General features: G+C 42.0%; 2 protein-coding genes across 2 annotated transcripts in view; one reads left to right on the top strand and one right to left on the bottom strand.

Annotated features, from left to right (window-relative positions):
• cog5 (component of oligomeric golgi complex 5) overlaps positions 1-11,623 on the top strand; it is a 113,847-nt gene extending 102,224 nt beyond the window's left edge. Inside the window, exons 16-22 of the mRNA XM_039791350.1 lie at positions 301-363; positions 1,127-1,230; positions 7,819-8,056; positions 8,262-8,338; positions 9,334-9,460; positions 9,991-10,070; positions 10,932-11,623. Coding sequence (XP_039647284.1) covers positions 301-363; positions 1,127-1,230; positions 7,819-8,056; positions 8,262-8,338; positions 9,334-9,460; positions 9,991-10,070; positions 10,932-11,043 — 801 coding nt within the window. The 3' untranslated portion in view covers positions 11,044-11,623. The remainder of the gene's footprint in view (positions 1-300; positions 364-1,126; positions 1,231-7,818; positions 8,057-8,261; positions 8,339-9,333; positions 9,461-9,990; positions 10,071-10,931) is intronic.
• ndufa5 (NADH:ubiquinone oxidoreductase subunit A5) lies at positions 11,612-16,828 on the bottom strand. Its single transcript, XM_039791355.1, has 5 exons — positions 16,721-16,828; positions 14,786-14,830; positions 14,490-14,606; positions 12,512-12,577; positions 11,612-11,800 (listed from the first exon to the last, which is right to left on the bottom strand). The coding sequence occupies exons 1-5, from the start codon at positions 16,739-16,741 to the stop codon at positions 11,699-11,701; spliced, it is 351 nt and encodes a 116-aa protein (XP_039647289.1). The 5' UTR covers positions 16,742-16,828; the 3' UTR covers positions 11,612-11,698.
• Positions 16,829-18,051: the final 1,223 nt, after the last annotated feature.

Genomic DNA, 18,051 nt, shown 5'->3' with positions numbered 1-18,051 from the left:
TTCCACTTCCGGGATTGATCTGCTGCCGCAGGAAATCCGTCTTTTCGGACGGATGTCCGTCCCCTTCCTCTGTCTCTGTGTTGGCGTTCTAACCTCCGGTGGATTTGTGAGGACTATGGTTAACTGCTCCTCAGATCTCTGCAGGGTAAATCCAGACAGATCTTAGATGTGTTTTATACAATTTGATGTAGAGCACTTTAAGCTGCATTGTATGTATGAAAGGTGCTTTACAAATAAAGTTGATCATTATGTTATGCTTATTTTCCTGTTAACCCTTTACTCGTTGTGTTGTATTTGCAGATGATTTCAGGATTGGGGTCGTGTCCGCCAGCTGCTGCAGAGGCCATCTCTTCTTCTTTGGAGGTATCACAGCAAACAGCCTTTTCGTTTTTCATTCATCCCACTCATTCTCTGGTATGCCAACTAGTTTAGTGATTTTTCTTTTGTTTTTGTATGATGAATGCTACTAAGCAAAGCTTTCTAAGCACACTTGGATCAGTAGAAGATGTATATTCTCCTATGCTGACCTGTGTCTTTTAACTGCTGCATCACTGCCGTAGCATAATCACAGGGAACGGCATCTTCTCGACTATATTATTGTAATGGAGCTTTTTGTGGATTTCCCACAGGCCTGATGCTCACATCCTTTAACATAACTGCATTAGAAACTAGGACTTGCGTATTCCATTTAAATCTCAGTGGAGCCTTGTATTAAGTGTGCAAGACCTTTTTTTTCATTTATGCAAAACCAGCCGCAACGTCAAATTCGGCCAGAGGCGTAAAGGGGGGTGGGCAATGGCCCCTTCCCTACTTCGGGCGCCATTGCTCAGGCCACACCCATCTTCGAACTCTCCCTTTATTTTTACTACACCTGTAAAGTTTCATGACTGCATCTTGCACAGTTGTGACAGACACACACACACACACACACACACACACACACACATACACACATACACACACACAGCCATGTTTCCACTGGGAGTCTGAGAAAACTACTGTCTGCTGTCTTTCTACTGGTATCAACGCTCAGTCAGGTTTTTTCTCTTTTCCTATGCTTATATTTTTACCGTCGATTCTTTACAGAATGTTACATAAGAGGACTGACTTTGTGTGTTGAACTCAGGCAGTGCAGGTCCTGATGAGCAGTGCAGTGCAGCCTCTCCTGCAGTCAGTGAGTGACTCCATAGAGGCCATCATCATCACGCTACACCAAGAAGACTTTTCAGGGTAAGCAACATTTATCCTGTTTCCATTGCAGGAACTTTTCCAGGGACCCGGGAATCATTTCAGGAACTCACCTGGGTTTGGACTGGAGGAACTCCTAAATTTAGTTCCTCGGCTATAGTTCCTGGCCTCTGAAAAGTCCCTGCTCCTGGGAGTAGCACTTTCCCATGGCCCTGGAACTATGGGGGTGCGGCATGCTGTGCTCAACAATGCTGACTGCTCAAACGCAAACCTGAGGCTGCTACGTGTGTACAGCTTCATGTAGTAAACAGCACTGGGCGCCACCAGAATAAAAATGACTACAAGGGTTGGATATGTTTTATCTTCACGTCTTCAGAAGCGGTGGAAAAGACAAACAGGAATGCACAAACGGAGCTTTTTGGTCCTAGTTTTGTTCTAATACCGATATCGATATTTAGGAGGTAAAAAAATCCAACCAACCAACTAATCTTGAGCCCCATCACTTATATGTTTATTTTTTTTTCATTTTTTATTGTGACCAAGTTACAAACTGAGCAGGACATTTTATAGTTGGAAAATCAGCTCGTCACGGCCCTCTGGTGGACAAACTGTAATGGGACACCGTTTGTTAACGATCTCAAACATACCCTGGCATGTCTGCGCTGACATTAACACCAATACCAACATATCTCCCATAAGCTAATATCGACCAATACATGGGCCTGGCTGATGGATTCATCTAGCTCTACTTTTCACACAAAACAACAGACTGGGTTGAGTGATGATCTAACAGTAAAAATTGAATTTCCCCAAGAGGGATTGAGTACAAACCCCAATGAAGTTGGGACGTTGTGTAAAATGTAAATAAAAACAGAATACAGTGATTTGCAAATCCTTTTCAACATATATTCAATTGAATACACTACAAAGACAAGATATTTAATGTTCAAACTGATAAACTTTATACTTTTTTATTTTATTTTGATGCCTGCAACACGTTCCAAAAAAGCTGGGACAGATGCTGGCTTTTGAACTTTGTGCTGATGGTCTTTTTCCTCTTTGTCCCAGAGGACATGACGTCCATGATTTCCAAAACCAATTTGAAATGTGGACTCGTCAGACCACAGCACACTTTTCCACTTTGTCAGTCCATCTCAGATGAGCTCTGGCCCAGAGAAGCCAGCGGCGTTTCTGGCTGTTGTTGATAAATGGCTTTCACTTTGCATGGTAGAGTTTTAATTTGCACTTGTTGATCTAGTGACGAACTGTGTTAACTGACAATGGTTATCCGAAGTGTTCTGAGCCCACGTGGTAATATCTTTTACATAATGATGTCAGTTATTAATAAAGTGCAGCCTGAGGGATCAAAGGTCACAGGCTTTCAATGTTGGTTTTCGGCCTTGCAGTTTACATGCAGAGATTTCTCCAGATTATCTGGATCTTCTGATATTATGGACTGTAGATGATGAAATCCCTAAATTCCTTGCAATTGTACGTTGAGAAATGTTCTCAAACTGTTGGACTGTTTGCTCACACAGTTGTTCTCAAATGGTGAACCTCGCCCCATCCTTGCTTGTGAGCGAGCCTTTTGGGGATGCTCCTTTTATACCCAATCGTGACCAATTAACCTGTTCACCTGTGGAATGTTCCAAACAGCTGATTTATTAAACATTCCCAAACAGGTGATTTATTCAACATTCCTCAACTTTCCCAGTCTTTTCTTGCCCCTGTCCCAGCTTTTTTGGAACGTGTTACAGGCATCAAATTCAAAATGAGTGAATATTTGCAAAAAGCAATAAAGTTTATCAGTTTGAACATTAAAGGAACATGCCGACTTATTGGGACTTTGTCTTGTTCCCCGTATCCCCCAGAGTTAGATAAGTCCATACATACCCTTCTCATCTCAGTACGTGCTGTAACTCCGTCTGACGCCCCCACCGTTAGCCTAGCTTAGCACAGATCTTATGGCGTTATATATGTGTCACATTCCTGAGCGAGTAATTGTATGTTTTGAGCGCAGAGAACTATATTTTGCAAGCACATTACATTACATTTTGAACAGAAATTAACTCTCGCAAAAAATAATTTAGTTTGAGTAAACAAAAACCTATTTCGGGCACAATAAATGTATTTGCATGTCTTTCTCTGCTCGCAGGTAAAAGCTGCTGCGCTCTGGTCCTGTCTCCCCGCTCTCAACCTCTTCTCTCGCGCTCAACTCTAGACACGCCGGCTCAGATTTTCACAGGCGTGCGTGCCACAAAACCAACCAATCGCGCAGAATCAAAAGGTCAATTCTGATTGGCTGTTCACCTCCAATTAGATCGCAAGTAGCAGGAAAGACATATCTACAGGGAAACAGTTTTTGACACAACACCTGCAGTGATTCCCCAGCAAGGGGTATCTCTGCTGTAGCTAGTGGGTACTTGGAAAGATTGTGGAGCAGCTTAACTAATCAAAATAATTTAATTATGATTGATTTAAAACAATATATCAGCTGAAACACATATGTTTAAACATATAGCGAAGTAATCAATGGTAGAAATAAAAAGCTAAAAGTGGCCTACTGACGTAGCTAACAGTTTAAATGATTAGTTAAAAGTAATGTATGACTTTTGAAACATTAACCACACAAGTAAAAGGCCAAGCTAGTAGAATTTCTGACCAAACCAACCTAAATGTCTATAGTTCAATTGCATGAAAATGTAAGAATATTCACTTTAATAGGATAGTGTGAACACATTGGGAATTGACGGGGTGGGTATGTGAGTTATATGACAGGGATGTGGGGGAACCTCAGACCAGAAGGGTTGGAAAGCACTGATCCACAGTATTTTATATTATTGACCGACCGGTATATTACAGACATGCCTTAATAGTTGTGTTAATCACAACACCGTTGTTTGAATTACATATCTCCGTGTGTGACTAACATCATCCTTCACAAGAAATCTAACCTTAGCTAGCCCAGCATGGATACAGTCTATGCATCCAACATATTCATCTGAACAAACCTAAAATGTCACAATACAGCCACTTAAAAGAAGTTTGTAATACTGGTTACATCGATATGGTGTTTTATTAACCTTAATTCTTTAAGGATGGTTCAATTGACTTGCAAAGTAGCTATCCGTTGCTAACGTTAGCTAGCTAGCATATTTATGTCAAAAGCAGTAGCTAACGAGCATTGCCAAGATATGATTTCATTTTAAGACAGATGACAACACTTGACGCAGTCTTATAACACCTCTCTGGTCTCGCGAAAATCATATCTTGGCAGTAGTCAGCTAACGTTTCTGCTTTTTGAGATAAATTAGCATTAGCAACGGATAGCTCATTCGCAAGCTAATATAGCAACATAATTCAGGTTAATAAAATACGGTAATGTAACCAAAGTATTAAAAACTACTTACATGTGGCTATAGTGTGACAGGCCTACTGCTGTTCAGTCTCGCATTGCGAGACCTAACTTAGCTAGTTACAGTGCTGCGAGGCCTGTTCAGATGACATGTCGGCTGCTGTGTGTGAGCTAGCTAGATTGCTTGTGAAGGATGAGTCAAACATAAGGAGATATGAGTCAAAATAAAACAACGGCATTATAGTACACACAAATATTAAGACATTTCTGTGATATAGCTATGTCAATAATACAAAATACTGACCGAAATGTGTTTTAATCCAGTAACATTAGTCGAACAGCTCCACTGTAGACGGTATTTGCCGTACCAACAAGTGTTGACTGAAAAAGACGGTTCCTCCTAGATTTTTGTTTCCTGATATTGCAATCTAATTGGAGATGAACAGCCAATCAGAATTGACCTTTTGATTCTGCGATTGGTTGGTTTTGTGGCACACTTGTAACGCTGTGAAAATTTGAGCGAGCGTGTCTAGAGTTGAGCGCGCAGTAGGCCTGGCAAACTCGATTCCTTTTTAGGATTCAGGTTATTCCTAGTCATTCACCAAACTGATCCGGGTTGTGCGATTCACTTGAATCACTTGAGTCAGTATTGTATGCTACATCAAAGGCGAGCTTTTGATTTGGATAAAATGCCATGTTTTCATTTAGAATCTTTTAATTTTATTTGGAAAACGTTATATCCATAAATGTAAATGGTCTGAAAGAAAACCGAATATTCTTTTAAAAATTACATGTAATTATATTTTGTAACTTTAATAGGACTGACAAATAAGAAAACCATCTGGACTCTGAACATTTACAATGACTTACAACCTCTTTAATGTAAATTCCATGCGCCCCTTTTTCATGTATGCACTGTATGCATTTAATGTTTTCAATGTGTATGTGCATCTGTACTTGAATAAGTTTTGTGAAGTAAAAAAAAAAAGAACGAGTTGTCGGCGAGGCGAGCTTACAATGTTTCGGACTATCTGCTCGACCTAATTGCATTTTAATATACTACATTTATACACCAGACCTACAGTAGGCCTAGCTAGGCTACGTGCAGAACACTGAATGTTATTTCAGAAGTGAAAGAATGGCTTTTGTTGTTGATTTGCTTTACTCTGAGCTCGAGGAGAGACCTCACTCGCTCCTCATGCTCGCTCGTCTGAATCAGATCCACTCATGACAACGTAGCTGGCTGATTCAGTTAATTCGCGGGATTTACTGACTCCCGCGAGAACTCACGAGTCATCAACAACTCATGAATCACCAACAACTCACGAGTCATCGAGGGCTCGTGAGTTCTCGAGTGAATCCCACGGTCTGTGAGCTTCCGGCTCTGAGTCTGCAGGTCGGGACTGTCTCTCTGCTCACTCAGGCGCTTGACTTGACTTGTGGAGTTGCTGTTTACTATGAAATTGTAAGTTATAAAGCTTTTTGCAGCTAAGACGGCTAGGAATAGTAGAAGCTAATGTTGCAAGAGGTTTTTGTGTGCCGCTGTTATCATTTTAGATTGAATTGTAGTAGGACTCAACTGAACCGGGTTAATGATGCTAGAGACTCGTAATTCGTGAGTCAATTTAAAGACTCGGGTTAAAGATCCGAGTGAATCATGACTCGAACAGGTCTAGCGCGCAGAGAGAAGAGGTTGAGAGCGAGGAAGACAGGACCGGAGCGCAGCAGCTTACATTTATTGTGCCCGAAATAGGTTTTTGTTTACTCAAACTAAATAATTTTTTGCGAGTGTAAATTTCTGTTCAACATGTAATGTAATGTGCTTGCAAAATATAGTTCTCTGCGCTCAAAACATACAATTACTCGCTCAGGAATGTGACACATATATAACGCCATAAGATCCTGGAGGTAACCGGCTCCATCTAGTCTAGCTTAGCACAGATCCTGGAGGTAACCAGCTCCATCTAGTCTACTGCTCCCAATAAGTGACAAAATAACTCCAACATGTTCCTATTTCCATGTTGTGATTTGTATAGTCACAGCGTGTACTCATAACAAGGTCACTATGCTTTTACTATCTAGTAGTTGTTGACTCGATAACTCCAACTCTGAGTGAACTCCAGGAGAACTCTCTGCTCCTCACCACGGGGCTTCTCGTGTGCTGCGAGCAAATCCCTCCGCCCAAGTAGCAGAAGTAGTAGTGCTTCACCTTCTGAGAATATAGTTCCCAGTATGTATACGGTTAGAAGACGGCTGTGTGTCATGTGACCTTGTTATTTGTACACGCTGTGACTATACAAATCACAACATGGAAATAGGAACATGTTGGACTTATTTTGTCACTTATTGGGAGCAGTAGGCTAGATGGAGCCGGTTACCTCCAGGATCTGTGCTAAGCTAGGCTAGCTGGAGCCGGTTACCTCCAGGATCTGTGCTAAGCTAGGCTAGGTGGAGCCGGTTACCTCCAGGATCTGTGCTAAGCTAGGCTAGATGGAGCCGGTTACCTCCAGGATCTGTGCTAAGCTAGGCTAGCTGGAGCCGGTTACCTCCAGGATCTGTGCTAAGCTAAGCTAGTAGTGGGGGCGTCAGACAGAGTTAGGACACCCGCGGAGATGAGAAAGGTATGTATGGACTTATCTAACTCTGGGGGATACGGGGAATAAGACAAAATCTTAATAAGTCGCGTGTTCCTTTAAACATCTTGACTTTGTAGTGTATTCAATTGAATATAGGTTGAAAAGGATTAACAAATCATTGTATTCTGTTTTTAATTTGCGAACGTCCCAACTTCATTGGAATTGGGGTTTGTACTTCTTTGTCAGTTTTAACAATTTTGGATGGGGTTATTTTGACAATCTTCTAGAGCTGCTTGTGCTGAGACAGCATTTAATATTTGAGGAGCTTATTTTGTTACATGAAATTGGGTCATATCGGCACGAGCATTGAAACATAAAAAATGATACTCAGCTCTGTACTGGAGCTCTGAGTGATTTAATTTCAGTATCTCTGTGTAATAATTATTTGTGTTCATTTTAGTGTCAATTATTGGGAACATGCTCTGCAGAAACCTATGTTTACTCCTTAGTGGTTGTCAGAGCTAAAACCTTCTCGCTGTTATTTGGGTTTCATTATCCAAACAGCAAAATAGAGAAGAATTTTTTTTTTTTAGAAACAAAGAAATATTCTGAGTTAGTTTGTGTGTGATTTTACTTTTACTTGAATAAAAATGTGTGTGTGTGTCTGTCTGTGTGCGTTTGTGTGTGTGTGTGCGGCAGGCCTCTGTCCTGCCCTGATAAGCCAGACGTTCCGTGCTCCCTCTACATGAAGGAGCTGCAGGGCTTCATCTCCAGAGTGATGGCCGACTACTTCAGACACTTCCAGTGTGCTGACTTCATCTACGAGAGCACAGAGTCCATCGCTCGGCGGGCCATCGAGCTGTTCGTCCGCCACACCAGCCTGCTGCGCCCGCTGGGAGAGGGCGGCAAGATGAGGCTGGCGGCTGACTTTGCCCAGGTGAGGGAGAGCTTTGGGACACGCCGTCAGAAGGCTGATTCTAGGGCAGGGTGGTGGTGGACAGATGATTCAGCGACGCCAATGAAATGTATCTCTCTCTCTCTCTCTCTCTCTCTCTCTCTCTCTCTCTCTCTCTCTCTCTCTCTCTCTCTCTCTCTCTCTCTCTCTCTCTCTCTGTCTCTCTGTGTGTGTGTGTGTCTCTCAGATGGAGCTGGCAGTGGCTCCTCTGTGCAGGAGAGTGTCTGATTTGGGGAAACCTTACAGGATGCTGCGCTCCTTCAGGTGTGTATGCTCCTAATGAGGACGAGAAGTCATTTTCATCCATGTTTTAGCAGAGATGTAGGTCAGCACCTTACTTCTCTCTCTCTCTTTTTCTCTAAAAACATATCTTCTCACTTACTTCTAGACTGCTATGGCTATACAAAAGTGTTATTTGTCCAAGTTTGCAGATAAAGCTGAGGTTTCTGTCTCCATCCTGATACCATGGAGGTGAATGGGATTCTTTTTCCTCAGACAATGACATACACAAAGTTACATTTGAAATACTCCACGGCTAAGTGTTCTTCCACAAACATGTCCCAGCTGCTGGAATAATCCCCCAAAACACACTGTCGACCGTAGAAAGTAGTTCCTATGAAAACTGTTGCCGGTGAGGTGTATGACTTATCCAAAGTCGTTTTTTCGTGTCTGTTGAGTTTTTCATTTTCAGTGCTTAAGCAGTCCCCTCCATTGTATTGGGGGTGGAAACAGAACTCCCAGATGGTCATTTTGGTAAACTGACCCTTTACGATTGCTGTCTGAAATGCTAAAGGACCATACCAGTCGTTTTCAGCAAAACATGAAGTCATCGTTACACCTTTGTCGCATGGTAACATTGATGGTGGTAGGAATTTGTTGGTCCGTTTAATTAAGAATGTGAGTTGCATATTGCAGTCACAAGCTACATATTAATAAATCCAGCCAGGAACACACAGTCGTTGAGATTATGTGAAGTCTGTGCATTAACGAGGTTGCCGTTGTGCCGCCGACTCTCAGAGCAAATGTCAGTTTGCTAAAAGCAGCATCGAGGAGAGGTTTGAAAACGATCCACAGCCAAGAGATAAGCTAAATGTAATTAAAAGGTATTAACTATGAAGGTGAGTGCAAAGAATGACTTATCTCACGTAGGTGTCCTGTCACTGTTCTGCTTGTTTGGCTGGGACATGGAAAGGCTGCAGTGTGACTGTGTTGATTATACAGTGTATGACCTTTTATTGGGGGGGGGCTTTGTGTTCCAGGCCACTGCTGTTTCAGACCAGCGAGCTGGTAGCCAGCAGTCCCGCTGTGGGGGACCTGATCCCCTACAGCACCCTGCTGCACTTCTTCTTTACCAGAGCCCCGCCGGAGCTCAAGTCTCCTCACCAGGCCTGTACACACACACGCGCACGCACACACACACACACACACAAAAACCACACACACACACAGACAGAAACAGACACACGCACGTGCACACACACACACACACACAGACGCACACACACACAAACAAACATACACACACAGACAGATGTACGCACACACACACACACACACACACACACAGACAGATGTACGCACACACACACACACACACACACACACACAGACAGATGCACACACAGACACATGTATGCACGTCCGCACACACAAGCAGATACACAGAGACACACACACAGACACACACAAAACACAAAGACATACACAGAAACACAGACAGACAGAACACACACACACATCCTAACCATCACAACTAAATGCCTACACTCTAACCTGTACCTTAAAACCAAGTCTTAACCTCCCAACAGTCTTTTAAAGTAGTGAGGACTGGACAATGCAGACATGTCGTCACCAGGATGGTGCTCTGCTCTGTGTGTCACTGTCCCACCTAACAGAGCGTTGTCTCTCCCCCACAGAGAGCAGAGTGGTCCATCGCCCGTTACTCCCAGTGGCTGGATGATCATCCCTCTGAGAGAGACAGGCTCACTCTCATCAGGTAACCTGTTTTTGCATTTGCTCTAACTTCCATAGGTCAGCGTGCTGGCACTTCACAGGCAACACGCTCCGTCTGCCTGACCTGCATGGGATCATAACGACCACGCCATCCCATCAACAACCTCTCTTCTGGAAGAAGACGTTGGGGGCTTAAACCACCATTGAGCGTCCTCTCTAAGTTTAGCATGTTTTGCCAGTTAGTTTCTTACAGTTGCTAACTCACATTGCTCTATACACAGTTAATCTTTTTAAAACTGTTCAGACATTTCTCTTCACCAATAGAGAAAAGACTTGTTGCACTTGTGACTAAACTAGCCAACATTATCTAAAGTAGTAACACTGAGCTCCACTTCGACCAGCTATTTACATGTAATGCATCAGCAATAGTAATCCAAACACATTGCTTTCAAATGAGTACTCCTGCTTTTTAATTTCAGCACATTTTACTGATAATACTTCTGTATTTTTACTTCAGTAACATCATGATAGCAGAACTCGTTATGGAGTATGTTCTCACTGAGATATTGCTTGTTTTACTTAAAATCGTAATACTTCATTAACGATATTGTCTGCCAGTAACACAAATATGGTGGAGTTTGAGCAATTACTTTTAAATCTGGCCCACTGTTTATAGCGCATCACATACTTGGATTTGATTATTAATTCCTTATATTAACATATATGCCTCTGAAAGTTCTAAATTGAGTGTTCACTCTATGGTCAACCTGCACACTTCCACACATGCAGCACACTGCCATAAGCAACAGGAAATGTTCCACTCAGAAACATTGAAAACCTATCTGCTTAACTTATTACTAGATGAAAACTGTTCCTAATCACGTTTCTCTGTTCTCCCTTTAAGGGGCGCTCTGGAGGCCTATGTGCAGTCGGTGAGGGCTCGGCAGGGGAAGGAGTTTGCTCCCATCTATCCCATCATGCTCCAGCTGTTACAGAGAGCCGCCAGTGGCTCCTAGGAGGTCTGAGGCTGAGGAGCTGTCTGACAGAACAGCAAGTAGCACGTTAGACACTATGTGAAGGCAGAGGCTGTTGGAATCAGGTTCAGCTCCATAGTTCACGCCTCCTTTATTATTTATGACTATAGCAGCTATATTCCAGCTAAATAGTAATTCTTCTTACTTTTACAATTCTGACTAAATCAAGGGATGGAGTGGATACGGAAGTTGTTTTTGTGGACAGCCATTTATCGAGCAACCAAAGCTGAATATTATAAAACTTGTTCATTATAATAGAACTAACAAACTATAGTTTAAGAATTATTGAAATGATACAGCTCTAAAAATGTGTAAGGTTGATCTCAATTACCCAGATGGTGTGATCTCTGTGAGCTGGGACTCTGTCAAAGACCATTTTCTCTCCATTTAAAGGCTTTGTGGAACAGGGATAAATATGGGGATCTTTCCATGAACTGTAAAAACCATTTCTTTTGTCCAGTGATTTGTCTTTCTCCAGACGCCGCTGTACACATGTAATGGTGTATATATACACACAAGTTCTGTTTAGTTCATGACTCTTGAGAATAAATGGGGAAATGTTTGCAGGACTTTTATTTGTACAGTAGGGATCTCACACACAGACAGTATGACATGAGCAGTATATACACGGGTTGGTTCAGATGGGCCATTTCCATTGGTTGGGAGGAGGCTCTTCTATCAGGGGTTCCCATGGTTTCCACTCTGTCATCTTCCTGGACAGAGCCAGCTCACACTCCGCCTGCGCGCACACACACACCCCTCTCAATTACACTGTGATAACCTCAGATTAAGTTATTCCATGAATAACTGCATACCATAAACTACAGCTAGGTTTACCTTCCCAGTATTTTAGCATTCATTATGAGAGGAACAGTATGTTGCTTTAACGTGCAAATGTTTAGATGGAATCAGCAGCCAGGTCTTCAATCACAACTACAGCTGGGAGTAGATCTAAGACTAAACAACTCACACGCAGGGGGGTCAAAAAACCTCAATCAACTGATCAGTCCCACACATTTCTAAAAGTTAGGCATATCCATTTCAAGTTGCTACAGCTTGTGGTGAAAGTGCAAGCAAGGGAAATGGTGGAGACACATGAGGACTATAAGCTCTCCGTTAGAGCTGGAGGTGAGTGAGGTAAATATCAAACGGGATCATCTTAACGGGAATGACAGACTTCAGTAATCCATCTCCATACTGTACACTGCATAGAGGAACGCAACAGGGTTTCCCCCGGTGCAAAACAAGATACAAAAACGGATACGGAACAAAAGAATACAAAGTGGTGTAAACATATGCAAAGTGAAGTAGTGCAATAAGCACTTACTGTATGATTATGTATCTTTTGACTTTAACTAACCCAGACTGAGCATAACTTTGTGCGTTTGCCAAATTTACAACTAGAATTGTGTTAATGCCCACATCTGTGACGGCAGTGTCAGTGACCTACCTGGAAAATAACTTCTTCAATCTGGCCACAGTTGATCTTCTTCTCCAGCTTCTCGACATCAGGCTCCTGGGGGGAGAGAGAGAGAGACCTTTCATCATATGAACACATTCTACGTGTATCACATTCATTAGTTTGTTCACCATGAGACAAACAAGCAACACTGCTCTGTAACACGAAACATGTTGAGTATGCCCAAGTTATTTTAAAAGACCTACAATAATCGCCACACTTTCTACAGCCTTGGCCCAACTTCATATTTGGTTATTTCTATAGCTTCTTATGGGATGATTTTCTGTATCTTATGCCACCACTATAACCTCCGTTCCCTGCAGGTATCACCGTTTCATGGTCCTGATGGTGTCGCTCCTGAGTAAGAACTGGACTCTGGTGAATGTGATCATCGCTGCTATAGTGAAACCAGGAGGTAACTGACAGATGAGAACTGATAGCACAGATTTGGATTCACTGACACCAGGCTCAGGGAAGCCAGGTAGTCTAAGGAGAGCCAGACTAACAGGGTTTCTGCAGGTTCCACAGAGTCAAATTTAAGACTTTTTTAAAGACCATGATATGAAGTTTAACACGTATCAAGACATAAAAAAAACGCCAGATATCAGAGTCCAGAAACAGCATCTGAAATAATTCCCAAATTTCCTCACTGGCATTATGGGACTGGTGTCTAGTGACCGTGTGGAGGATCCAGAGCACCTCTGCTCTGTGTGTGTTGGCGCTGATCCTAACGTGGCTTACAGGAGCTGCTGTGTGGAGGTAGTGCTGCTCTGCACAACTGGCTGATTGCTGTAGTTTGCTGGAGACCCTTCACAGCAGTTAGAGGTTTCTCACTTTTTGCGTGACACCCTTAGTGCCTGTTAAGCCAACGTTCCAAGTTGAATTGCTTTCTTGCATAAGAAGCACTAGGCTTCAAATACCTTGTTAGCAACTGGCTTCAACTAAGCCCTAAATGTAGCTTTTAAAAGCCAAGGATCGTTAAAACTTGCATTTCCCCAAAGCTGAAGAATAAAAATCTGTTTCATGTCTGTGGTACAATCCCAAAGACACTCGCACCAATGACACAAAATCTGATTGGCTGTAATATAAGTTACATGTTGGTCTCATTTGTAGTCGTAATACAGTGAAATTATATTTGGACTAGTGAAAGAAAAACCACTACAACATCACAGAATAAAAAAATAAATTAGAGGTAGTGTTACATGGACGTAGGGAAATTAAGACCTGTTTAAAATGATGTAAGACCTAGAACACAACACTTCAGCGAATTTAAGACTTTAAAGGAACACGCAGACTTATTGGGAATTTAGCTTATTCACCGTAACCCCCAGAGTTAGACAAGTCCATACATACCCTTCTCATCTCTGTGCGTGCTGTAAAGCTGTCTGACTGCTCCAGCATTAGCTTAGCCTAGCACAGACCCTGCAGGTAACTGGTTCCAACTAGCCTACTGCTCCCAATTGTGACAAAAGTGACAAAATAACACTAACATGTTCCTGTTTACATGTTGTGATTTGTAGAGTCACAGCGTGTACAAAAAACAACGTAACATGAGACACAGCCGTCTTCTAACAGTAAACAAACCGGGAACTATATTCTCAGGCGGAAGAATATAGTTCCCGGTTTGTTTACGGTTAGAAGATGGCTGTGTCTCATGTTACGTTGTTAAAATCACAACATGTAAAAATCTATGTTGACATTATTTTGTCACTTATTCGAGCAGTAGGATTACTGGAACCGTTCACCTGCCTGTTCTGTGATGGGCGGCATGCGCTGGAGACGTCAGACAACTTTAGCAGCACACGGAGGATGAGAAGGTATGAGTTTATCTAACTCTGGGGGTAACGTGAATAAGCTCATTAACTCATCAAGCGGAGGTCCCTTAGGGCCTAAAATTTTTATTTTGAAATTTTAGACTTTTTAAGACCCAGTGGAAACCCTGGACTAAGCTAACCGAGCTTGGTCGTACCATTTTGACGTGTTGGAACCTCTCGCTGACCAGCTGCTCTGTGTACTTCCTGTAGGCGGCGTCCTGCGGCATGGTCTGCAGCGACGCCAGGATCTTGGAGTACAGAATCCTCAGACGCTGAGAGAAGACCAGAGCACATTAGTCGGTGGGAGGAACTGAATCCTCTCTAGTGTTTACCAGTGACGGCTGGAGTATGCTGATGAGCCGTGATGAACTTTTATTTTGTGGCGTCATGTGATCACGGTGTGCGCACCGCATCGGACGCCTGTGTGCTGCATTCGCTGCTAGCTGCTCACCTCGTGGGGATTGTGGGACACCGCCAGGCCGACCAGGCCGGTCGTCTGAAAGAGAACAGCAGGAGAGAAATTCGTCATGTCTGAGTCAACATTGTTGATTCGCTTAGAACCACCTTATTTATAGATATGGCTCCTAGGGGTGGGCATCGTTCTAAAATGTTCAATACAGGTACAGACACCAATACAGTGACTTTGATACTGGTTCCTAGACATTATTAGATCTTGGTAGAAGCATGCTGTGTGCTGATTGGCTCATTGACGCTGATGAGATTCACTCCTTAGGTATTGAAAGTGAGTATTGAATGACGAGGCATTTTTCCATACTCGATACTTCGGAGGGAATTCAGTCGGGGCATAAAAAAAGTATTGAATTTGTTAAGTTATTACAGTCTAGTCTCCAAATATAAAACAAGGATATAAGACACTGAAGACTACTTCAGCACTGCCTATGATTACACAACGGTATGCCTGATCATCATTTAAACGCTTTTTGTGTTTTAAGATGAACATTGAGATTTGTGATTTATATTCATATATAAATTATCAGATGCAGAGACTTCATCTTCAGTTGAGCTGGCTTTATTGCAGATAACACCACACCAGCATTATAACAGGACCACCACACACACTGCACACAACTCTACTTCCCACAATGCAAATGGTACTAGAGCCCTCTGTTGGTCCTGCACTGCAATAACATAGCTACAACAGCAGCTTCATAAATCATAACAGTTCGTTTCGACGATTCAGTTATGTGTATGTACAGCTACGTTATGGCGGTTTAATCTGTAGAACAGCAGCGACAGGCGTAAATAAACTGCACGTTCCTGCGTCCTCCTCACTTTTTGGCACGGCACCTGTCTGTAACGTTATGCCATGGATGTATTAAGAGAACGTTATGCTGCAAAATAATACACAAGAGACAAACTGGGGCTGGAGTTAGGATAGCTAACCTGGACACGTACCAACTGCACATTTCCCCTACTTAGCCCATGGTTAACAGTTAATGGCGAGTTAGTTTTCCAGGCTAACGTTACCTTCGAAGGAAACTTAAGAATGGACTGACCCTTACGGCAAAAGAGTTAACCCTTGTGTTGTCCTTCGGGTCCCAGTGACCCGAAGGACAACACAAGGATTATGTACTTCCGTTTACTTTGTTGAGAATTGCTCTCTAAACAAGGGTTAATACAGCACCTTAGTTCTTGTTTGTACAGCATTTTGGTCAGCTTAAACTGTGTTTAAATGTGTTCTAGAAATAAACTTTACTTACTTACTTTACACAAACAGGGTTTAGAGAGCAATTCTCAACAAAGTAAAGGGAAGTACATAATCCTTGTGTGGTCCTTCGGGTCACTGGGACCCGAAGGACCACACAAGGGTTAAGGTTAACGGTAACGTTAGCTACCCTATACTTCTCGAAAGTGGTTTAACGAGTTTAGCTAACTCTCGAGTATTTTTTATATAAACTTTATTTCGGTAAAACGGTAAAAAAGTAATTTGAAACACTTAACGTCAGAGGTTAATTACCTCGAAGTTGTATGTGGAATAAAGCAGAGTGGCAGGGCACTGTAACGTTAGCTAGTACGTTAGCTAACTGTTAGCTAGCTTAGCTAACCTTAGGGCTTCCACCAGCCAGGTACCGTTATAGTATTCTACTACTATGTAAATATTGTCGTAGCTAACCTTTACCTGCAACCTGTCGCGTTCTTGAAACCAGGCAGCCTTTACTTACCACACGGCTAGCCTGACGCTAGCTAGCTAGCTGACTTTAACACACCGCAGCATCTCGTTTAAACTATGCCCGTGTAACGTTAAGTCAACCACATAAGTACACCGTCAAACCACGTAGTGAAAACAATATGGACTTCGTTTGTACTGCATTCTTTACAGCACTTATTTCTATCACTAAAACTAAAACATGACCTCTACCCGTACCTTCTTCAGCAGTCCAGCCATTCTTTTCTGCGGACAGAACGATTTCCGGCCACTTAATATGACGTCAACTGTTTGGCTTTGGTTTTAACCATAGACAGTATATAACATGTTTTAACAACATACGTCAGTGTAATATGACGTTACATGAACAATGGCTGTAACCCTATTACAAACCTCTAATATTGACTTTTGATCTCTTGTCCATATTTAATGCTGGTCTCTAGACTTTATCCTTGCACTACTGGACCTATTTGCACTACCACCATGACACACACTCTCATACTGAATCACAGGGTCAGTCCCTGCCCTATCACTACAAGCGTATCATGCTTATATAGCCCTTTCATTACATTCAGTACATTCATGTGGATTTTTTATGTTTTAATTTATTTAGTATTATTATTTTTTTATTTATTTAGTATTTTTTATTTTATTGTCCATGCTATTCATGTGGAGTTGCTTTTTTTATGATCCCGTTTGTGATGTATGTTGAGCTACTGGGACCTTGAATTTCCCCTTGGGGATCAATAAAGTATCTATCTATCTATCTATCTATCTATCTATCTATCTATCTATTATCTATGAATGACTGGGAACAAAAAATTGTTTAACATGACTTTGAACACAAAAGGATTAAACGATGAGATGGGTCTTCCCCTCTCCTACAAAAATAGATTGTGCCTTTTGTCTGTCAATGCGTGAACATGTTTACATTTAGCCTATTTTACAATAGATTTTTTTCAGTCAGTTAAGACAAATAATTGGGTGACAAAAAGCATGCATATAGACTATTCATTTTACATATAGACTTAATTTTACAGGCTAACAAATACAGTGTGGGCAAACTCTTAATTAGAAAAACAATGAATGCATATCTTGCCAATCAGATTTAGCACCACCCACAGGGGAAAATCGGAATATCAAGTGTTTTTTCTGATTTCCGTGCAAGAACGAGAAAACCAAAAATCAAGTTTTTTGTTTTTCTAAAAAAACGGAAAAAGGAGTTGTTTTCTCGTTTTTTCGTTTTCATATGTGAAAACAAAAACAAATGATCGGATGATACACGGACCATGGAGGCCACAATAACAGAAGATTCTCTGCTGTTTTCTTATGCGAGCATCCAAACAGCACATCGCCAGGTGTTTTTTGTGTTATCTGCAGGACAGCGAACGGGAAAAGACACGGATAATGTGGGATGGGCCTACAGACAACCTGTCTGAATCCCATTGTTATACTCAGTAGCTCATGCTTGAATCAAACATTTAGTTTGTTTTACACTGCAGACTACTTATTACCACAATACAGTATATTTTCTTTTCTTTCATTTTTGG

The sequence above is a fragment of the Perca fluviatilis genome, chromosome 23 (assembly GCF_010015445.1).
Source record: "Perca fluviatilis chromosome 23, GENO_Pfluv_1.0, whole genome shotgun sequence".
Taxonomy (NCBI): domain Eukaryota; kingdom Metazoa; phylum Chordata; class Actinopteri; order Perciformes; family Percidae; genus Perca; species Perca fluviatilis.
The sequence above is the reverse complement of the archived record's forward strand: the minus strand, read 5'-3'. Positions and strand labels throughout refer to the sequence as shown.